General features: G+C 42.5%; 1 protein-coding gene across 3 annotated transcripts; it reads left to right on the plus strand.

Moving 5' to 3' along the window:
- The first annotated feature begins 3,210 nt into the window (after nucleotides 1–3,210).
- On the plus strand, nucleotides 3,211–21,912 carry BTBD3 (BTB domain containing 3). Of its 3 annotated transcripts, none has more exons than XM_063152528.1 (5): nucleotides 3,211–3,262; nucleotides 14,125–14,389; nucleotides 14,936–15,026; nucleotides 15,501–15,619; nucleotides 19,557–21,912. In XM_063152528.1, exons 2-5 carry the CDS (start codon nucleotides 14,247–14,249, stop codon nucleotides 20,587–20,589), a joined length of 1,386 nt encoding a protein of 461 aa, XP_063008598.1. In that variant the 5' UTR covers nucleotides 3,211–3,262; nucleotides 14,125–14,246; the 3' UTR covers nucleotides 20,590–21,912. The 3 variants fall into 3 exon arrangements, with proteins under 3 accessions (XP_063008598.1, XP_063008599.1, XP_063008596.1); XM_063152529.1 differs by lacking the exon at nucleotides 3,211–3,262 and adding an exon at nucleotides 3,538–3,574; XM_063152526.1 differs by lacking the exon at nucleotides 3,211–3,262 and having other exon boundaries at nucleotides 11,181–14,389.
- Nucleotides 21,913–23,668: the final 1,756 nt, after the last annotated feature.

Consider the following 23,668-nt stretch of genomic DNA (forward strand, 5'->3'; position numbering starts at 1 on the left):
TTTTTGTGGTGCTTTTCCAGTGCACTGAGCCTGGTGTGGACAGCATGCAAAACTCTAGGTTAGATAACAATAAACAAGAACCTGAAGACTGAAAACATCCAGGGAGTGTCTCTTTCTGACACAGAGCCACTCCAGGAGGGTCTCCCCTGACAGGGAACTCCCTGAGAGGGCCCAGCCAGAGTCCCAAAATTTCGGGGAATCAGCAACAGGTACTCGACACTCCTCTAACCTGGAGGAAAAGGCTTCTCCCCACAACTTGCCCATCTAAATTACCCCCATTGCAAAGGGGCCTTTTATCTTCACACTGCAAAAAGGATGGGAAATTGCGGTGCTTTCCTGCAGCATGTTTAAGTTCAGACAACAATTATTTTGTTGGCTTCCCAAGGCCCAATTAAAAGATCATTTACAGACTGTAATTTAAAGTGTGTCTTTAGCTGGTAAAATCCTTATACAGCTATAAAGTGAGTGTGTGTGTGTAGAGTCATTATTGTTGCTGTTTGGTTTAGTTTTCTATTTTAATAGCTAAAATATTAAAATGGGAAAAGCAAAGTGCTGATTATCCACAGATATGCCTAATTTCACATGGTGAAGGTATCTGCTAGAATAATGTGTATATAATACAGGCAATGAGTGTTCATGGGAGACTAAAGCTGGAACACAGCAGCAATTCCAGAAATAATTGTTTCTTCAGAGGGAAAATAATAAAAAAAAAAACCCCAAATTTGCCCTAAAGCTTCAAGCAAAGCCTTTTGCTATGATTTTAAAAATAAATGCTAGCAATGCATTTTAATTTCCCATGTGTCTAAATACACTGGCATTATGAGAAATCCCTTATTTATATGATAAATCCTGAATAATCCTGGTTGCTGGTCCTGAAAATGCTGCATCCCTCTTGATTATTTTTTCAGCAGCACAAAATTAAAATGTTTTGGTGTTTGGGGTTGGGTTTTCTGGTTGGTTTTTTGTTTTAGTTTTTTTTGAACCTAGCCACCCTATGAGCAGCAGGATAGGACCTGCAAGGAAGGATGTATGGCACAATCTTCTTGTACGATTGAGTTTATTTGGGAAAAAAACAAATTAATGTGATGGGGAAGGGTGTTTCTTCTCTCTGGAGGCGTGTTGGTGGCCCTGGGATATTTGTTTGGGTTTTTTGGTTTTGTTTTTTTTTGTCTGTTTGTTTTGTTTGTTGGGAGGTTTTGGTGTGGGGTTTTTTGTGGGCTTTTTTTTTTTTGTTTTAGGGTTTTTTGTTTGGTTGGTTGGTTGGTTTTTTTTTCTTGGAGGTTGTGAATAACAGTGGATGAACAAACACAAAGATTTCAACAACCAATCATTTTTCCTTGTCTAATTTTCTAATTATTTCCTAATAATCTAATCCATTTTTCCTTTTAGTGTAACAGAGCTGCTGCCAAATGGAAGGGCGAGAGCTTTCTTCTTCAAAGATATTGGTGCATGTACAGAAAAACAGATCGCTTTTTTTCTTAAAGGGCAAATCCTCAAACAGGTTAGTTGCAATAAGCCATAAATATGCTTGAACTTTCATGGGATTCCTAATTTTAAAAAAAAGGTCAGTTCAAATTTACTTTATTTTTAAAAAGATGCTGTTAGTTGTCTCCCAACTCATCTTGTATGTGCAGCGTGAATATGCTTCAATTCAGGCATTAACAGAATTTTTAATTTAAAAAAGAGTGGATTATACTTTTTTGAAGTGTTATAAATACATATTATAGTATTGGCTTTTCACAAATAATAAAATGGGTGCTATTTGTGTAATGTTAAAGTAACTTTGCTGTAGAGCTTTATTTATTTCTTTTGTTAACTAAACTTAGACATAGTAGTGAAATAGCTGATATAGTGTTGAACTGCCTGCTTGGTTGGGATAACATTCATGTGATGAAGAACCCCAAAATCACAGCCAAGAAATGTGCATGCTCTAAAAAGGCAGACCCGAGGAGGAGCCATGCTAAACAGTTCTTGAGTAAAAGTTTTAAGATGTATAATTGTTTATGAATATGCAGCAGACTGATGCAATAGAAGGTGTGTTTAAAGAGCATCTCTGAAATAGCAGGTGTGCTCCTGGCAGAATGCCAAGGACCCGGCGGTGAAATCTTTATTTTCTTTGTCTCCTATTGTCCTTTATTAAACTTTTGAATTGTGAAAAACGCCTATCACTTGTTTTTTAAAATTTTAAAAGTTTAATACTAATAAAATGGTTTTAAAAATAGTAATACAATTAGAGTAATAATAGTTTGGACAATTTGGATTAGGACAATATGAGACAATAGAAACAAAGAGTTACAGACAGTCCGGGTACCTCTTTCTGGGCAAAATAAGCCCGAAAAAGGACCCACGTTAACAGAGGATTAACCCTTAAAAGCAACAGCCTGTTGCATATTCATACACCTCATACATGATGCATCAATTCCATTCAAACACAGGATTCTGTCTGGTCAGTGTCAGCTTCTTCCTCTGAATCCTGACAGCGCCTTCAATGCTGAGTGAGACAGGAAGAAGTTTGTTTTTCTGATAATGGAGCAATAAATTCTTTTTCTCTGAAAAATTTAGGTGTCCTGTGGCTGCTATCTCAGTGTGAGTCCTTTCTTTAGAAAAAATCTTACACAGCATAGTTTTTATTTTAACATTTTGTTATAACCTAAAACTATATTTAACATACTACTTAGGAGAACTAATACAGCATTAACTTTCTAACACAACATATATAATATTCATTTTAATATTTGTGAAAAGCAAATCATAAAATATGCAAAATATGAATTTTTTACAGAATTTTTACAGGAGAGTGAACCTCTTTTTTCACAGAAGGCATGGTTGTCTCCCAATTTAGCTCTCAGGTTCAATCACCAGTCCGGGCTGTATGAATATATCACACCTTCGGGCACTAATGCGATTTCTAATTGGGGGAAAAAAAAAAAAAAAAAAAAAAAAAAAAAGAAGGAAAAAATAAAAAGGGCGTTGTTTCTTTTCCAACTCAGTCCGCAGGTGAAATCCCAAGTCTCCCGTGGTGGGCACTGGGGGGTGATTCCAGCCGCCTTTTTGGGGAGGAGCTCCCTCACTCCCTCCCTGACTCCCTTCCTCCCTCAGGGCGGGCGCGGGATGGAAGGGGCGGGGCCTGGGGCGGGGCCTCGCACGCGCTCGGGCGGGGCCCGGGGCGGGGCCACGCGCGCGCTCCTGCGGGGCGGGGCCGCGCGCGCGCGCGCCGGTGCGAGGAGGGGCCGCGCGCGCGCCGCCCCGGGAGCGCCCTCAGGTCAGTGCGGGGTGCGGGGCCGCCCGCGCGGGGCCAGCCGCGCTCCCCTCCCCTCCTTCCCTCCCCTTCCCCGGCATGTGGCGGCCGATCCCGCTCCCTTCACGGGCTGCGGCGGCCGTGCCGGCGGGCAATGGGCTCCCCGCGCCCCGCGGAGGCGCCGCCGCGAGGGGCGGGGCGGGCCGGGGCGGGGCGGCCGCACCTGAGCGGCGGCAGCGCGGCGGAGCGCCGGGCCGTCGGTGAGGGGAGCGGGGCCGCCCGGCTCTGCCGCACAAAGAGCGCCCCGGGCACGGCCTCTGCCTGGCTGGAGTGGCGGTGCGTGTCCGCAGGCGGGTGTCGGTGTCCCCTCGGTGCCCCTTTGTGCGGCAGCCAGCGCGGTGGGTTCGCGGCGGTGCCGGAGGGGAGCCCACGGAGCGGGCTCGGGAGGAGCCCCGGGACCCGGCTGTGCCCGGGCTGGAGCCTCCAGCGGGAGGCAGAACTCAAGTTGGGCTTTGGCGCTTTTCTCCTGCTTAAAGTAAAGCTCTTTTGTTAAATAAGTACTTTAAGCATTAATTCGGCAACCTTCCCGGGAGGCACAACTGAAGTTGCACCCGGTTTGGTGTAAATTCCTCCTCCCTTCCCCACGCTGTTCGCCGAACTTCTGATGTACCTGTCTGAAGGGTCCCTAGGGCCCACACCTTCACAACTCCCCATTTTCCTGTTTGTTTGGAGAAAGCCACCTGAGAACTTGGAGGTTTATAAATTCAATTCGTTGTGGTGTGTCCTGAGCGCTGCAGCATTTTAAAACGGGAGGGAGTTTTGAGGTTGTTGTGAGTTGGAGGAAAAGTTTGGATTGAAGTTAAGATACCTACGTGCTCCCAAAGTGTGGTTACCTAATTCAACAGGCTGCCTCATCTGAGAAGTGCTGGTGCAGATTTTTTGCCTTGTAGTTAGTCCTCACAGTACTTTGTTTTCAGCATGTGATGTGTGTGTGTTAAATTTTAATCTGTGCTCTGGAGTGTTTTGTTGATTGTTTTTTGTAGAGAGATGGTGCTGGGTTATAGGTGTACGGTACTTTATTTTGCATTGCTTAAACTTTAATGCCAGAGTTAGGCTCCAAATAGTTTTTATTTTAGTGGGAGAGAACTGGTCTCACTGTTTCCTACAGAATGTATGTGCAGGATGTTGCAGTGTGCAGTACCTGGGGTTTACTTTGCAAATTAAATCTCTTAGAGCCTTCATTTCAACTAAGTTCTGCAGGACTGCCAAAGTTGAATGTCGACTGTAGTGCTTTCTTTTTTTCCCCATTTTAAATCCCCCCCAGTAAGTAACTGCAGCTGACTGCACAATAACTTCCCTTGTGTTTCCCTGCCAGTGATCCTCAGCTCTGCCCCAGAAGAAACACCTTCCAGAAGCAACGTGGGATTCATTTAGCTTGCCCTTTAAGGCCAAGGGGGAAAAAAATGCAAGTTGCAACAATAATTTTTATGTTTTGGCCACTTGCTTGTTACAGCTTGTGAGCAATTTTTTTTTTCTAAATTCACCAAACAATGTTACAATGAAAGCAACAGTCCTAGGGTAGGCTCAGTTAAAACAGAGGTCTGTAGAAACTTGTGCAAATAAGTTTTGCAGCAGAATATTGTTTATGCCCAGCATTAGCTTTCTCTGATAATTCAAAGTGATTCTGCCCTGATACTGTCTCTGGTGACTCCTTGGACTTGGCTGGCTGTTTTTCTGTTTTACAAATGTTCAGGTGCCTGAGCTGGTGTGGGAGCTCTGTTTTGTGAGGCACTGAAATGAGCGATAAAGCAGCAGTTTCTCTCTCAAAGGGCTGATGGATGAGGCAAAACAAGGGATGTAAGAGATGGGAATCTTGGAAGGAAAAGATTGCAAGGTTTTTGTGGTGGAAGCTGTCATCAGTTGTGTTTTCTGCCATTAAGTTGAATTCCTTGGTTACAAAAGCACTTTTTGTGTGTGTGTCAGGAAACTGAGAGGGGAGTTTAGGTAAGACATCACTGCATTCAAATTTGCAAACTTGCCATTTTTGGGCCCTGGCTCATCTGTTTTGTGATCCTGCTGCCCTCTCTGGGTTTGATATCTCAGCAAGCTGCTGTGAAAACCAGACCAGTGCAACACCTAGAAAGTTTTATTTTAAAACACTGGGGAGCTGGTTGGCAGTCTGTGAGTATGTGTGGGGTGAAGTCTGGCAACAAACAGATTTGGAAGGTATCTAGAGACAACTTATCCAGCCCTGTTGCCTGTACCCTGAGATTATCTGATGCCCTGAATAAATATTTCACTAGAGGATCATGTAGCACTTCAATACCAGGCTGAATGACCTGTTGATAACATTGTTCTGTGACAGGATATTTATGTACCAGGTTACACCCCATATAACCACCCTGGCTGCACTTTCTCCTCCTTGCATCCAAATCAGTTTAAAGGAGTAATTTTCTTTAAAAACGACATTCTCTGGAATTAGAGCTGTCCTGTCTCTGCTTGGGTGCAAAGGTTTTCTGAGAGTTGGAAAAGAAAGCAGTCCTTCAGCAGGTGGGATGTTTGCTTCTCTGAGAGGTGCCTTTTGCCTTTACAATTCTACAAGACCAAGGTGATACCACCCCATGTGCACCCAGAAAAAGGAAAGGTTTTCATTCTATATAAAAGTTCATAATACATAAAACTAATGAGTATTTGTGTTTATCTTGCACAGTCCCTTAATTATGATCTTCTGTTTGATTACTTGCCCCTTCCATAGTTTTTCTCTACTGCAGTTCTGATGTGTCACAGAGTTACTGTGAAGAAGAACATTTAAGATATCCTAACTTTGATAGACAAATACATCTTAAGGCACAAAAATAGGTTCTGAAACCAGAATTTGAGCAGTGTGTGTGCGTTTTTCTTAAAATTTCATGATGGTGCAGCAGCTGCCATTCACTTGTAAAGAGGAGGAGAAACTGATGGAAATACTGAGGAAGGCAAGTGTGACTGTGCAGCAAAGGAAAATAAATCTGATTTTCTCAGGCAGTGGAGAGGAGAAAAATTTGGGAACATCTTCATCTCCCTGTGGATTCAAACAGAGGCTGTGTGTGCTGGAGGGGTCTGGAATCAGTTAAGGGCAAGTAAAAGGATGCACAGCTTCTGATGTGTGGCACAGGGAGAGTCATTCAGGACAGTGCAGTGTAGTGGATGTCATGTCTGTTCCATTCCTTGAACTCTTTGGATTAGGCTCAGGTTAGCAATCAGTCTCTCATATCTGAAGACTCACTGCTGGAGTAGTTACTCACTGGTTTTAGTTCTCACTTTTGAGAAGCACAAGCCACTGTGGCTCAGAATGCATTTCTCATCAAAGGCTTGGTTTGCCAGTGTACAGACCTGTTCCTCTTTCAGTGTCATGATTTTCCTCTTCTGTAATTTCAAATGCAGTGGGAAGAAGATGCTGTACCAGACTTTTCCTCTTTAACCCCCTGAATGCTGCCAGCTGTGCTGCTCTGCTGCTGTGAGCACTCAGGCTGCTCATCTGCTGTGGGCTTTTAAGCCTAGATGTAAAACCACAATATGGTTTTCCATTAGACCCATACATTCCAACACCTGACTGAGCTTTCCAAAAGTCCCCTCTGTTCTCCTTGCCCTTGCTGAAGGTGCTGCTGTGACAGTCCCAGGGGACTGAAGTGTGCAGGGACAGAGCAGGTGTGGCTGTGCACCACAGCAATCTCCTCTCCCCCCTTCTGTCCCACTGGGAGCTCCAGCACAGTGGTGGGATGTGGTGAATGTGGGTTACCTGCACATGGAAAATGTAGTCCTTGAGTTGTACACCATAACTCAAGGACTATATTTTTATATAGTTTATGCAACATAATTAACTGTGATGCAGTTCCTCTGTGGATACTCCTGGAGTAGTTCCTGCTGGTGCCATTGGTTGAGTGAGAGCCTTCCTCTCTGAGGAAGGGCCTGTTTGCATTTGCATTCTTCAGCCTTAGTGTGCAGGGGAAAAAGAACAGGAGGAACAGGAGCAGGCAGCTTACAGCCTGCCCTTCAGAGAGCCCATATTAATTTAACTCTTGAAAATGATGGTTTGTGAGCCAAGTTCAAATCAGTCAAAGGTTTGTCTACAGAGGTGGGATCTGTCTGCAGGACTGGAAGTTCTGTCTGGAGTCACCTGCTCTGAGCTCTCCCTTGAAGCAGGCAGCATGTGAGTGCTGATTGTAGTGCTGGTTTTCCTGAAGTGTGCTGAGATCACTGGCTTCTTTCTCACAGGGCACCAAAGGATCATTAAATGCTAATGACTTTTGATTACTGTTGACCTCGGTCAATTTAGAATTAGTGACCCAGAGATGAAAACCACTGTATCTCATTACCAATTTCCTGAGCTGTCTGAGCTTTCCTTTGTCAGTCAGTTTTGGTAAGAGACATGGTAGAATTAAAGTCGACCTTTGCCTTAGAAAAAGGGTCGAGTGCTTTCAGGTTTGTAATATCATGTTTATAAATAAACAAATGGCAGCCACTAAGAAGGAAGTTAAATTTTGAGCCGGCTCAAAATGCAGAGCTCTACATGAAATGAAATGGAGAAGCTTGAGTAGCCACAAAGGGGAACAAATGCATAATTTGTCTCCTTTAAATTAGTAGCAAAACAGTTTTATCTCCTGTAACCTTGAATTAAATTATCATTTTGTGGTTGCAGGTTTTCTCTTCACCACAGAGTACATTTGTAATTCTTTGTTTTACTTTGAACTATCAAGAAACAACTTAATGCACATAGAATGCACTGCAAATTTTGCTCTGAGATATTTTCTTCCTGCAGCTCCCAAACTATGATATTGGGGAATATCTCTTAGCAGGTTTGTCAAATCATATTTTATGTTGTAATGAAGCCTTTGACATTATTTTGTACCATATGCCCAGAAGAGAATGTCTGTGAGGTAATTCACTGTGATTGGGGTCAGGTACATTGTTCATTGCAGGTTGTCTAAGTGTAGCCCTGCCTTGGACTGTCATTCCTGCAGCAGGCATGGTCTTCAAATCAGAATGACAATACAAGAACATTTGGAACTTTTTTTTCTCACTCTGATACATTATTTTGGTCCATCAGGGAAGAAAACCTCTAACTTTAAAAGAAAAAGACCCAGCATAGCAAAGTGTTTGGGACATAAATTTGGAGTTATTCAACCTCTTACTGAAGTTAAATTGCAGGCTTTAAGCAGCTAAGCAAGAAAGGTAACAGGAAAAAATGAGAATAGGAGATGCTGCAGTTGAAGTAGGAACAGGCTCATGGGAAGTGACTTGAAATGCATACAAAGTAAGTGTACATTTATTTGCAAGGAAACATAGGAGTAGATATTAATGTTGTATGTTTTGTTGTGATTGCTTTGTCTCAAAATGGACATTGCTTAATGACATATTAAAGAGATTTAATAGAAATGCTGCTTTGGTAGAGAGACTAAAGCAAATACCATGTATCATGCTAGGAAATACCACAGGAGTACAAAGTAGTTGTGAATATTCATTCTTTAGGTTTTTATTTTATGCAAGTTGGTGTTTACCTTTTGACTAGGCTGCTCACAACTTGCTGCTTTTGTTTTCTTTGAAGCATTAAGAACATTTAGGAAGAAAAAGTAAAAGCTATCCTAGTGGATAATGTTATGCAAAATATTTAAATCCTCATAAACACCAAGCAGTTAAGAAAATTTGCTAATAAGGATGTTGCTAGCATAGCATGAGTTCTGTAGAAAAATACTATTTAACTATTTCTGACTTTGTTTTGAAGCTTCTAGTCTTGGTTCAAGATGCAATTCTACTCTGATACTTTCACAGCTCTTCACTATTCTGGGATGTAATTGCTATTTTTTTAACATCTGTTTTGGCTTCTTTGAGAGTCTTTACAATTTTACCCATCTTTCTTCCTGCTTTTGGTTGCCTTTTTATTTTATTTTTTTTTTCCATACAAGACCTGACTAAGACCTCATTGCCAGCTTTTTCATGCAGCTGACAGAAGCAGATGCCATCTTGGTTTCTTCCAGTGCTGCCAGTAAGAAACTTAGGAGAGAGGAGTTTGGGAGGTTTTGTCCACTGCAATGCATTTCTTTACTTGAGGAAATGAAGGCTAGAGCTATTTCCAAATTGGTTTTTACAAACAGAAGGGTTGGAATGGTGATTAGGAAGGACTCTTCCAAATGATTATTATTATAATTCATAGACAGGTAAACAGAACAAGGCACCACAGCTGTGTGGGTTTGGTTTATTGAGGTTTTCTGTTGGTTTAGTTAGTTTTTGAACATGTATATTCCATTTTTAAATGAGTGCTTGAAGCTAGCAGTGGACAGACAGGTAGATTTGTTAAACAGTAACATTGTTTATTTATTTTGGTTCATCAAGATGTCATTGAAATTTGTTTCCTTATAGGGGGAAATTCAGGATTTAAACAATGTTAATACTGCACAGGCATAGTAACTGCCAAACAAGACATTTGGCAATTTTACAGAAAAATAAATGTATGCATTTCCTCATTGCTTACTAAGAATTCTTTCTTTTATTCGTGATGTGGTTGTAATAAACAATTGGGAATTTTAATGAAAGCTTGTTTTTTATAGAATGGTGTAACTCATGTTACTACATGAGGAACAGGCCTGTAAATGAGAGATGTCCAAAAACTCAGCTTATTAGAAGGAGAAGAAAGAAACTCTTTGGTCTCCTTGCTATTGCAGCAGGAGAAACTGATGAAGTATGAGGAAGAATACTCCCAGCAGGTCTGGAAATGAAACTGATTTCCCTATTGGAAGTTACCTTTAGAAAAGCATAATTACAGTAGTCACATGCTATTAAAGGTTGTACCAGAGCTGGGCTTTCCTGTGACTCCTGTGCCTCACAAGGTATTTTATGTTCTTGAGGGATGAATAAGCTGGGATGGCAGGTGTGTTGCACACACTTGGGTTTGAACAGCAGAATTGCTGCTTCAGTTCACAATGTTTAGTCAGGAACTGATTTCCAAGGGCTCCTAACCTGCTCCTGATATTTTGGAAGGGACATATAACTTGGTGTGTAGTATCTCAGACTGGGAATATAGTATTTTGCTTAATTCTTCTGGCATTTTGAATATCCATTAGGCCAGTGTAAAGATTTAAGCATGAAATTTCCCATACCCTTTAACTTGAAATATTTCTGGTCTGCCTACTTTGCTTGTAAAATAAAAATTAATGTGCCTTTGAAGAACTGTATTTCCCTCTTTCTCAGTTGTATATATCAAGTTTAGTTCTCTTAATATATAATGAATGAAGAAAAATGAGACTTGCTGAAGAAGATTAGGAGCACATTGTAATAAGATTTCAGGAATGGATAGATCTGTGGGTCAGAGAATGTGACCTTCCTTCATCCTCTTGTTGGAGACAGACTGATCTAAACTGTGGATTTTGGTCTTTCAACAGGCAGCAGTTCATGGGCTGTTTTTACTGACTACCAGGGTATTGAGTTCCAAATTTATTAACATATTTCTATAGTAAACCAACAAAACGGCGTTGTACGAAAGGAAATGGAAGCTGCTGCCAGAACAGAAAGAACAGGGAGTGAGAATTGTCGCAGCACATGCTGCAGTCCAGATAGCCACGATACAGAGTGCCACCATACAATGTCAGAAGGCTTCAATCCATGCAGAGTAACACCAGACAACTTCAACAGGCTTCAGGCATTGCCCTTCAGCCCAGCCTTTACACCCCTCATGTCCATGCCCTGCACCTGTGTGCCCTCTGCTCCCTTTGGTGATGGCTCAGCACACCTGGGCACTCCATGGCTCATTGCTGTCAGTGCTGTTCACCTTTCTTCACAGCTTTTCACAGCTGTGCCCATTGGGGCTCAGCTCCATCCCCGCTCCCAATCACCACAAACTCTGTACCTACAGGGAATAGCACAATAATTCATTGATTTAGGTTTTTCCCCTCTCAGATCCATCTAATGAGTAGTTGATGAGACTTAGTTCCTGGGGTGATGAAGAGCAGTGGAAGGTGCTATGAACCTCTAAGAGGTTTGTAGTTTTTCATAGGAATTGTATGAAAATCTAAATCTATTTAGGTTCTGTCCTGGAATCTGTGCTATTTTCTAGTTAGAGCAGACCAGGTTTTGGTGGGTGGCTTAAGAGCAGGCAAAGATGTTTTTTATTTATTGGACTGGATTTTTTATCCTGTTGTGCAGATATTTCTTGTCTGACTTCTGAGTTCAGGCAGAACATGCTTCAGCTGCAGCTTCTTTCTCCTTTCCTTTCCCAGAATGTGCTGTGCATGTGTGGTGTGCTCCACAGCTCAGAGGTTGGTGGATTCCTGTGGGTTCACATTTACAATCTGTCTTTCCCACATGGAGTTAACTGGTCAGTCTGTCCTTCATTCTCTTTATCTCCTGTAGCCTCCCAGTGACCTTATCTGGTGTGTGTGTAAAATCTTTGGATTTGTCCTGATCAGTGGTTTGAAGAAATGTGCAGAGACCTTGATTTTTTTATATACTTTGGGAGTCTATAAAATGGATTTGTGGAATGACAATCAAATCTCCCAACCCCTGCTGTCTTTTGTTTTTGCCAACTGCAATGCTGAGAACCAGATTTTCTGGAGTCTGTGGTTTTCTGTATCTTTAAGAGGTTTTTTAAAGATTTCTTCCTTTTGAAATGTTTGTCCTGTGCAGTGGCAAAAGGGTTATTGTTTTATTTGGAAGGGCTGGAAATTTACATAAGGAGAGGAAAAAAAAAAAAACGTACGCAAACTCAACAAACTCAAATTCTGTGCTGGGAATACCTGCTGTGTTCCTGTTATAAACTCAGCTGTGAGCAGTTACAAGATCCCATCTGTGGGATGAGTTTCTTCTCCTTTACCCCTTCTTCTCCCTCTCCACAGTTCAATATGGTTTAGGTTTTTAGTTTCCCTTCCTAATCAGTCTGTGGCAGATAAAAAAGAAAATGTGTGGAGGAGAGAGAAAAGGTTGCTAGAAATAATTTCTTTGGAAGTTACATAACTTCCCCTCAATGTATTTAGGATGTGTCTCTGCCTTTCAGGCATAACCCACCATCTTCTTTTAAAGCAGCAGTCAAGGAGATTTTGCACTGAGGTGTTGGATTGTGAAGTGTGGCAGCATGGACACGTCTCCTTGTGTTTCCCCTTCCATGGGCAGTGCTTTCAGCCAGAGAGGACAGATGTGTCTGGGAATGGCATCATCCTCATCCCCAAGCACTGCAGCAAAGCCCGCACATGGCTGGGTGTGCAGTGAGGGCTTGGTGTGCAGCATCTCCCAAGGAAACCTGGTAATCTTAAAATACCAGCACAATCTCAGGTTAAAGAATTCTGAGTGTGTGTGACACAGCCACAGCTGTGATTCCAGCAGCTGGGATGGAGACTGAAGAAACAGCCTGAGTAATATTTCTGTTTGAGTCAGGGGCTTCAGCAAGATTTCTTCACCAACCTTTTATCACTTTAATTTCCCTGCTGTATCCTTGTCCAGCAAAACTAGTTAGGGCAAAATGTGGCTAAATTAGCTTTGAAAGCAGAGGGTTTTTTTTAAACTGAAAGTAATTATGAAATCATATTTTAACTGTCTGCTCCCCAGGATTTTAAGGTGTGATATGTTGACACCTCATACCAAGTATTTTTTTATTTCCCTGCTTTTAAGTGGCTATGCTTACTTGGTGGTTTTTGTAGACATCTGACCTGATATTAAAGAAATCTGATCAAAATTTAAGTTCTGAGTAAACTAATGACTATAAAATAGACTTATTTCCTATTTAAATGGTTTGGTTGGTATAGCTTATATCCTGTTTATTTGTGAATAAGATTGGACTCTTTGTGTCTCAAGGAATTATTTTTGCCTGAGACTCTCTAAACCATTCAGACCCTTTCATTTAATGCTTTGAAATATTGATTAAATATACTCACTCTGGTTGGCTTTAATCTGATTACACATCTAGAAGTTTTCTTCTGATGTGGTGCAGCCATGTCTGGCGTAATCTGGCTTAATTAGCACTGCTTAGCGAGTTGGGACCCCTGTCAAAGGCTGATGTGTTATCTGGAAACAGAAGGAGTTAAAGCTGGAGCTGTGACCTCATCCCTGGTGATGTTACACTGGAGTAGGAGCCGCTGAAAGGGATCCTTTGCCTGCATCGCCGGCCGTGCTGCCGCTCCATTGCTTTACTTCGGTTCCGATACCGGTCCCGCACCCGCCGAGCAGCTCCTACAGGAGGGGTTTGTGGGGATGCTACAGGCAAAGGAAGCTGTGCTAATATCGAATGGACTCAGATAGACCTTTCTACCTGATTGCAACTTCTCACTGCTTCGCCTGTGGGAGCGGCGCGGAGGAGAGCTCGCACACACCCACACGCACACAGAAGCGCTCCCGCCCTGCCGGGCAGCCGCGGTGCCATTGATTCCGTGCCATCCCCGGCGGCGGCTGCGGGGGAGCTGCGGGCGCGCCGCGGTGGCTGTGCCGTGGCTACAATAGGTGTCACTGTGTGCGAGCCCAATCGCGCTCCGTGCCTGCAGCCATTGGCTCCGCTCCGCTCCCAGCCCTGCCCGCACAACTCGGGCTCGCCGGCAGCCTGGCACTGCCACCGTGCGCTGCTCCTGCCCTCTGCCCCGGCTGTAGCGCTGCCGGGCGCTTCCTGAGCGGGAAAGCTGGAAGGAATGATGGGGATGCGTTTAACGGTTCAAGTACTGGATCAAACTTAAACTCAGTTTCTTACTCTGGGTGCTGGAAAGGTCACCTTGTCTTGCTGACTCTCAGCTCTGCTGCTTTCGGTGTTCCAGCTTCTACATAGATTCCTAAATGTTCCTGGCTAGTTAGGCTGTGGTCTTTACTCACGGGTATACTGATGGTAGATGAGAAAGGAAAGAACATGAAATGTCTCACCTTCTTCTTGATGCTTCCAGAGACGGTCAAGAACAGGTCTAAGAAGAGCTCTAAGAAAGGAAATAGCAGCAGCAGTAGCAACAGCAAATTGCCTCCAGTTTGCTATGAAATCATTACCTTGAAGACCAAAAAGAAGAAGAAGATGGCTGCTGATATTTTTCCCCGAAAGAAACCAGCTAATACTAATACAACTGCTGTCCAGCAGTACCATCAGCAAAATCTCAATAACAACAACACTATTCCTGCACCTAATTGGCAAGGACTTTATCCAACCATCAGAGAGAGGTAAGTTCAGGGCAGCTTTTTTGGTGTTTGAATGGAGGGGTGAAAAGTAGCAAAATGTCCAGAATGCATTTATTTGCTGAAGAAAACACGGTTATATTTTATTTGTTTGGGCTTTTTTTCTCCCTGTATGTGTGTGGGAAATAAGAATTTTGGTAGTGGAGCAATATTTTAGTATCTCTTTTCTAGTCAGTGAATCTGAGTTAATAAAAATGTTGCTGAAAGCTGCAACATATCCATAAAGATTTCCTTTTAGACCTCAGTGGGGATTTTCAGTGATAAATGCTCTGGACTTTGATTTCCACTTCTTGGAAAGTTCTCGGAAGTTTGGGGGTTTGTTTTATTGCACCCACACACACCAGAAACACTTTTAGTATTTTCTCTGATATATTTGTGCAATGATGTGTAAAGCAGCTGAAAGCAAAGTGTGACCTGCTTCTCTTTGCTAATAAGCAACTTGAAGTTGTTAAAAAATCATATTTCTTGGGTCTGGGACATGCAGAGAGAGTTCCTGGGTGCCACAAATTAACATGCTACCTCTGTTTATAGAAATGCAGTGATGTTCAACAATGACTTGATGGCAGATGTTCATTTTGTGGTCGGGCCACCAGGTGGGACCCAGCGGCTGCCAGGACACAAAGTAAGCAACAGCTGCATGATCTGCTGGGGTGGGAGAGCCAGAGAGAGCTCCCACAGTTACAGCAGGACAGAGTGTGGGAGGCTCAGCTCTTCTGGGACAGGCAGCAGTCTGTGCTGGAAAGGCCACATGCAGTGGGATAATCTCTCCCTGGCTTTTCTTTGTGTTGGGCTAAGGCAGTAAAGTTAGGAATACTGCTTTGTGCTGTTGAATAATACTGCTCTTGAGATTTCCTAGGAATAGTTAACTTCTGTGGTGGAGGTGAGAGTTTTCCAGTAGCTAATGCATCTATGCCCAGGAGAGTAAAATACAAGGAAAACGTGTAACTTGTTCTTAACTTGGACTTCATTTCTTACTGAAGTGTGTCTGTAGAGCCTGTCAGCGCAGCCCAGCTTGCTCAGAGTGGCTCTCCCACATTGTTTGTGTTGGCAGTGTTTTGAGTTCAAAGCATGAAATAAGATTTCCCTTTCTTAACAGTATGTCCTGGCTGTTGGGAGCTCAGTATTCCATGCAATGTTTTACGGAGAGCTCGCTGAGGACAAAGATGAAATCCGTATACCAGATGTTGAGCCTGCTGCTTTCCTTGCAATGCTGAAGTAAGCATCATTCATCTGCTGCATATGTGTTCCTGTCTGATGTATACAAGCCCTGCCAATGTCATAGCTGAAGTTGTATATAAACAGAAAGAAAGCAGTTGCTTGAAATATTCCTCTTTTTGTGTTTTAAACTTTCACCTAATTTTGCTCTCCCCCCGCACTTCCAGGCACACACAGATTAGACTAATGTAGGCAGTTGTAAATAATGACTTTGACAGGGGATCTTTGGGCACATTGTGTACTGTAAAGCTTATTGATCTGATTTGTCACTATACGTTACACAAAGGAATGGAGTTACTAAAAAGGTTTGTCAGCTGGAACAAAAAACCCCAAACCGACTGTTCTACTTTGCAAGCACAGAGGAAAGTTAAAAATGCATGCACAAAGCCCCCTCAGACCCAGTGAATTGCTGGGTTTGTAGGTTGACATCATTCCAGCTCTTTTATAAACCAGTATGCAGGTCTTGTCATAGAAAAATGACCCTAACTTATTCAGCATAGCCTCTGAAAAATAAATTTCTCCTTACGTATCATATTGATGTGTTTGGAAAGTGATAAAAAGGCTGTTTACATGAATAGGGGGTTTTATCTAACAAGGAAAACGAGTCAGTTTACATGATCATTATTTTTCTTCTTGCAAACTGCATAAGAGATGCTCTCTTCTCCTAAATGGGCATAATGAAGCAGCTTCCCTTCTGAATTGTCCTTGAATGTATCTATAAACTCTGATTATTGAGGAAAAATGCCCTATCACAGAAATGCTATGGCTTTGAGTTTTTGGGGTTTTTTCCTTCAGCTTAAATAAATGCTGTTGCTTTCCTATACAAAAAATGCATCAGTATCTGATAGTGATCCCTTTAATATGCTGTAAGTTTTCTTGCATGTAATGATATAATCACTAGCTAGCAATTTATTGTGTTTCATAGATTGTTTTGATTAACTTGTGATTACAGAAGAGTTTCTTTTTCATTTTTAACATTTCACTGGCATCATAAATGAACATTCAAAGTCGCATATAGAGTTTTTATAGGTTACCATCAACATCAGGAATGTTCTGTGCAAATATTGGTAACTACAGATGTTCTGTAGACCTGGAATATAAAGTTAAGATGTGACATTATGGAGGGAGGTGTGTTATGGATCTTTGCTTTGGGCCTTTTTGATTTTGTGGCAGAGCTCGGACTTACAGTTTACTTTCATGCTGAATTTTGCAAATCACAAATACAAGATACTTGGGTTCTTCCAGCCCCCCTTTCTTTTTGAACAGCAAATCTATTTCACTGTGGCTAAACATGATGTGCCATATAAAAACTGAATGCTTTCTGAATTTACCATTAAGAAATGTGTGCAGAAAGAAAGCCTAGAAAAGAGAGTAGCAACACTGACATCTAGGTCTTGGCATATTATTTAGCCCATGGCAATTTAGGAAACTATCTAGGAGAGCATGGCCAGAACCATGGGATTCTTCACCTTCTCAGCTTTTAATGAAAAAAACCCTAAAGACAGAAAAAGTTGGTGGTCTGTGTGGCTGTTGAGGTAACCTTGCAGTGCTGTGTTCCCTGATGCAGCATGTGTGAGGCTGCAGAGTGCCCCAGTCAGTGTCTGCAGCTCTGGGATGGTGCAGGCAAGGCACAGGGATGCTGCTCAGCACTGCAGTGTCCCCTGCTCACAGCATCCACTGCATGTGGAGCTTAGGGGGAGCCACTGTCCCCTCCACTCCTCTCTCTCTGGAAAACCATCCCTGGGAGTGTTTCCTGCAGCTGCTGTGAGCCATGGATGGCAAGGCTGTGCTGCTACAGAGGGAAGGACTTTAGCTATGCCAAAGCAGCCTCTCCTTCACAGGCTTCTTTCTGCATCACAAACTTTATCAGAAAATACATTTATCTTGGGTTTTTTTGTTTTGACATCTTGCTCAAGAAGTTTGGGGTTTTTTTTCCCCAAGTTTGGGGTTTTTTTCCCCCTGGGCTAATGAATTTTGATGGCATAAATATTTTTTGTGTTTTATTACACACTGGGCATTCTGAGAAAAAATAAGGTATTGCCAGGTGTAATATAGGAAATACCACCATGTGTGAGGCTATAACATTAATTATTCTCCCAGTAAAACTGCTTTGACTGCTCTCCCCAGTTTTAAAAACAGGGTTAAACTCATAGTCTAGCTGCCAGACTGAATTGGTGCATTAATGAATTATATCTTATCTCAGTCTTGACTGTTCAAGTTAGAACTGTGATCTCATCTCATCCCAGGCTGAATGCGTTACTAAACCACCAAACCCCGTGGTCTGGCAGAATCCTGTGTTTGAGAACAGGGTGAAACTGGAATATCAACCATTGCAAATCAGAGCTGAGGTGCACTGGCAGAGTCAGAGGTGTGGAGTATTGCTGACAGTCGATCTGTGCTGTGTCTGCTGTACATCAGTGATATTAGTTCTTTATTTTCAATATTTCAATATTAAAATAGCAACTTTTGAACTATTTGGATTTAAAACAGATGTCATCATTCTCTGTTGTACTAGCAGGCAAAGAGAAGTAATAGAAGGGAGGAAAGAGTAGGAGAGCAATCAGGACAATCATAAAAACAAATTAATTGAAAATGGAATTTTTTGGGGGCGGTAAAGGAGGTATGCCTGTAACCATTGATATACAGATGGGTTCTTTGGTTTCACAAATAAGCTGAAACCAAGCAGTAAACACTAAAAATAAGCTTGGCTCTATATAAGTTTTCTTTTTTCTCTGTAACCTCTTAGATTTTGTATTGCTGGAGCAGTATCTCCTCTGTGCATGGTTTCCAAGTGCAGCATGGAGGATACTATCTTACAGCTGCAAAAATACAAATAGTTATTTACAACTATAATCAGATCAGTGTAGGTACTAATTCCTCTTTATAGGCGCATCTGTTCTGCAGAAAACTCATTGTGTAGGGAAACCTGCTAACTAGAAAATTTTAATTGGTACAGGGTTGCATACAACTTTAGCTTTTCTGGAGGAAGACACTTTTATCAGCCATAACCATCAAGACTTGCTTATCCCTGTGAAGAGTGAAATTGCATTTGGCATGGTTTTAGCACATTGCATTCACCAGCTGCAAATGGAGCCCTGAAGCATGAGATATTGAAAAGAACAAACTGTACAATGCTTCATTTCTCTGAGCAATGAATCCCAGCAGTTTAGTCACATAAATAGAATTTCACCTTCATCTCTTCCACCACACTGCCATAGCAATAAAGCTTTTTTCATCCTTATGCAGTGAGACTGAGTGAAAATGCTGTGCTGGTTGAGTTAGGATGTTGTGAGCATTAAAAACCTGAAAATCTTCCATTTCCGATACATTTCATAACCCTTTGAAAAAACCAACCAAAACCACAAGCCCCCCCAAAAAAATCCACCTCTGAAAAGAACCCAATCCAGTAGTTACAGAAATGGATAGCACCTGATATACTTGAATAGCATCTATCTTCTTAGAAATTTAATCTTAGATTACCTAATTACTCTCTACAAACTTGTTCATGCACCTCAGTAAACCACGGCTCCCCATCAGGGGACATGCAGTCCAAGGACTCTTGGTAACACATGTTCCAGGCTCCTGTGGTAGCTGAGGGAGGCAGCCCTGCAGGAGCTCCTGCCTGGGAGCCAAGACCTGTGGGGAAGGAGCACAGAGCTGCAGGGGCCACAGTGTTTAAACAATTGTCTCAAAGCATGCACTCCAAATGGAAAGCTAGATTCACCTCAGCTTTAAACCTGTTCTTTTCCATGGTCTTAACATGAATGCTGAATTTTTTTTTGTACTTTCTTTCTGGGCTTAATCAATACTCCCCAAAGCACTGCTTGATTTTAATGTGGAGCTATTTAAATATTCTTTGTTTATGTTTTTCTGTGAGTTTGTTGACAAACTGGTGTCGCATTAAGCAGCAGCATTACACCCGTGTGCTTTATTTCAGGTACATCTATTGTGACGAGATCGACTTGGCAGCAGACACTGTCCTGGCCACTCTTTATGCTGCCAAGAAGTACATTGTCCCTCACCTGGCCCGTGCCTGCGTTAACTTTCTCGAGACAAGCCTGAGTGCAAAGAATGCCTGTGTGCTGCTCTCCCAGAGCTGCTTATTCGAGGAACCTGACCTGACCCAGCGCTGCTGGGAAGTGATTGATGCCCAAGCTGAGCTCGCTTTGAAGTCTGAGGGCTTCTGTGACATTGATTTCCAGACACTTGAAAGCATTCTCCGAAGGGAGACTCTGAATGCCAAAGAAATCGTCGTTTTCGAGGCGGCTCTGAGCTGGGCTGAGGTGGAGTGCCAGCGGCAGGAGCTGACGGCCACCATCGAGAACAAGCGCAAGGTGCTGGGCAAGGCTCTCTACCTGATCCGCATCCCCACCATGGCCCTGGACGACTTCGCCAACGGCGCCGCCCAGTCGGGGATCCTGACTCTGAACGAAACCAACGACATCTTCCTGTGGTACACGGCCGCCAAGAAGCCGGAGCTGCAGTTTGTCAGCAAGCCCCGCAAGGGCCTCGTCCCTCAGCGCTGCCACCGCTTCCAGTCCTGCGCTTACCGCAGCAACCAGTGGCGCTACCGGGGCCGCTGCGACAGCATCCAGTTCGCTGTCGACAAGAGAGTGTTCATTGCTGGCTTCGGGCTCTATGGCTCCAGCTGTGGCTCGGCAGAGTACAGTGCTAAGATTGAACTGAAGCGACAAGGGGTTATCCTGGGCCAGAACTTGAGTAAATACTTCTCGGATGGTTCTAGTAACACTTTTCCCGTGTGGTTTGAGTACCCGGTGCAGATTGAGCCTGACACCTTTTACACAGCGAGCGTGATTCTGGATGGTAATGAACTCAGCTACTTTGGACAAGAAGGAATGACAGAAGTTCAGTGTGGGAAGGTGACTGTTCAGTTCCAGTGCTCCTCGGACAGTACGAATGGCACAGGGGTACAGGGAGGACAAATTCCTGAACTCATATTTTATGCTTGAATGGGAGTGTGTGGATACAAAGCGTTTTGCTGTGAAGAACCTGTCTGGTTCAGGCCTACTGATTCTTAGCTTTTTATCTGCAGATATGTGATCAGTACAGGGAATATGTAACTAAATGCTGTGGGCAAGTTCCTGGCTTGCTGTACTTGTAGCATCATTGATGATTGAGTGTAATATTTAAACTGGAAGCTCATAGAAACAAGCAAGTTTTAAAGGCTTTGTAAGGGGGGTGCCTGTTTGCTGGTGATGCTGACCCTTTCTTTGCTGATGCTGACACCAGTGAATCACCAGAGGATGTCCCCCTCTTGTATCTCAACACTGTCTTCATTGATCCATTTTTTTCTTTCTCCATTTTCTGCTTTCTGCTTGTATTGGGGAGATAGGGATAGAAAACAAAGAGTCTTGTTTTATAGCTCTCTCTGCTGTCTGCTCTGCAGACTTTAGACATTGCTGCTTTTGACCATGGGGGCTGGAAGAAGTCCTTCAGTTGTAAGCAGAAAAAGCACAAGTTTAAACCTTCATCCTGTGAGGTTCTCCTGTAGCCAACTGTTTGGGATGGCTCCAGGGGCAGATGGGAAGAAGGCAGCACCTTTCAGGAAGCTCCACCAGCCATATCCCCAGTGCATGGATATGTTCACAGTGAGGAAGGGATGTGGGCTTGGCAAGTTACCCTTGGAGTTCATTTTCTAGGAATCCCACCTTGAAGGCAAGGAAGTACTTGCATGTGTTCAAATTGTGTGTGCAGCTCTTGAAACTCTACTCCCATCACCCAGGTTTTGCTACATTGGAGTTGATATGCTCTTTAAATGGCATTTCTTTGAACCCTTCCTAAATAAATGGGAATTTATGTCAATCATCTGATGCAGGATAATTTTTTGGTTTTTTTGAATGGGTTTTTTTCTTCTTCCTAAACATGGTAGAGGTAGATTTTAGAGGAACAAAAGAATGTATCAATCTTGACTTGGATTTTTTTCTGTAATATGAGAATTTTTTTTTCTTTTTGTTACCAGTTGAAATTTAGACAAAGACAGGAGAGTCCCAACTGTGGTCATGTTACACTTAGTGTATAATAGCAGTGAGGGGGAGGAAGTCTCCCCTAATGGGTTATTGTTGGAGCTCTTGCAATTGCTTATGGCTGCACATCAGTCAGAGGATTATGTGGTCTGGAACCTTTTCCCTGGCTGAGTTTTTCCCCCCAGGAAGTTACATGTCCATATCATTTTTGGTGATGTAACAGGAAGTTACATGTCTATCATTTTTGCAGAAGTATGAGGGATACTCCTTGGATCAGGGGAGGAAACCAGTATAAATAAGAACTACAGGTACTGTTGAAACATGAGAAAATCCTTCATCACTGCACTGGGACAGTGTTCCTCAAAGGCTGCACTGCCCATTGTGAAGCATCCTGCTTCACCTCCAAAATGGGTTCTGTTTGTTGTGTACCTTTGAACAAAATGAGAGGACCAAATGATTCTTTAGACCTGCTGGAGATGAATGTTACAGTATATCCACACATTAATGTAGCATAACCCTAAATTCACTTGTCAGTTCTGTAATAAAAATGTTTTTCTCATCTTATTTTACCAGTTTAATGCTGTTACTCTTGGAATCCTGGCCCCTGGCCATTGGAAAGTGCCAAAATACATCTTGGCAGTGTCCAAAATACCATCTGAAGTAAGAAGTGCAGTGTAGTCAAAGCCCAAATCTTCTCTCTAGGTAATAAAAGGAGAGCCAGGTGAAAAAATACTCTACAGGATTTATGCCTTTCATCCATCTTAAAGTTTACTGTTTTGTATACATGCATACATGTGTGTGTAAGCAGCACTCTTTTTGAAATGTAAATACCCTCAAAGTACATAGAAAAACGTTTTGTTTTTTGTAACAGATGTACATAATCCAGACTGTTTGTGAAATCTAAACAGAATGCTCTGTGGAAAACTCCCAGGGAGAGATTTATAAAAACCTCCAGTTACTTATATTTAGATCTACAACTGAAAATAGACAAGAGTATAAATGGTATGGAGTGGAGAAAGAGTTGCTGAAGAGATCACAGAAAGGAATCTGAGATTGTGATGAGGTAATGGTCATCTACTTTTAGACAACATCTGAGCAGCAGTTCCATTTATTTAGACACATTTCAAAGCAGAGAAAGATGCTAATCAGCTGATTAAATTTTTGTACAGCAAGTGGCTGATGCAGATGTAATTAGTCCAAGTGATAAGCAGATTGACAGGTTCTGGTAGGGATCTGCATTTTGATTTGGTTGGTAAAAAAATCATGTGCCACAGCTGGTGGGACAAGTCAGAGAGTACTGCATTGCTTTAACTTGTCCTGGGTTCTCACTTTGAATTTATTATTTGCTTTGATTACCTGCAAATCAAGGTGACTTATCTGCTACATTCACTGGCTGGAAGAGAAGTTCAGAGACCAGAACACTCTGTAGCTGTAATGTGTAGAAAATGAGTTGTTATTTGATTATTGTTCTTATTTGATTCTTTCATGAAGTCTTTTTGATGAAGTAGGATGAAAGCAACCTCTGGCTTAATTCCTGTGAGTCCATCTGGGTTTTGGGAGCGGGTGCAGGGAAAGGTTCCAAGTGTGGGTGATCAGACAAAGGCACCCCAAACACCTTTTGATGCTCAGAGCACAACTTGCTTCTGAGCACTTTGTGATGCTAACAAGTACTGGGATGTAAGAAAGTGGCCAGTGCCACTCACCCAGGGACATCAGGGCACTTCAGTGGGTGTCTGAATGTGGATTTGGTTGGTTTAGCAGAACCACCCAAGCCTGTGTACATTGATTGACATCTTGCAAGCATCAGCCATGTCAGCCTGGAATGTAAACGTGATGTCTACAGAGATCACCTCACAGATTCTGTCTAAACTGTTCTGGCTGTCTCTGCCACTTGTATCTTTGATTTGCTGGTGAGAGGAATCTGTGATAAGAGAGTATAATGTAATATACTTTCTGCATATCTGAAATAGTATTTAAGTAAACACTTTGATTTCTACACACTTCTGGCACTAAACTGTTTTGGGTTTTGTTTTTTTGTTGTGATAAATTCGGCTCACTTCAGTTC

The sequence above is a fragment of the Melospiza melodia genome, chromosome 3, assembly GCF_035770615.1.
Source record: "Melospiza melodia melodia isolate bMelMel2 chromosome 3, bMelMel2.pri, whole genome shotgun sequence".
NCBI lineage: Eukaryota > Metazoa > Chordata > Aves > Passeriformes > Passerellidae > Melospiza > Melospiza melodia.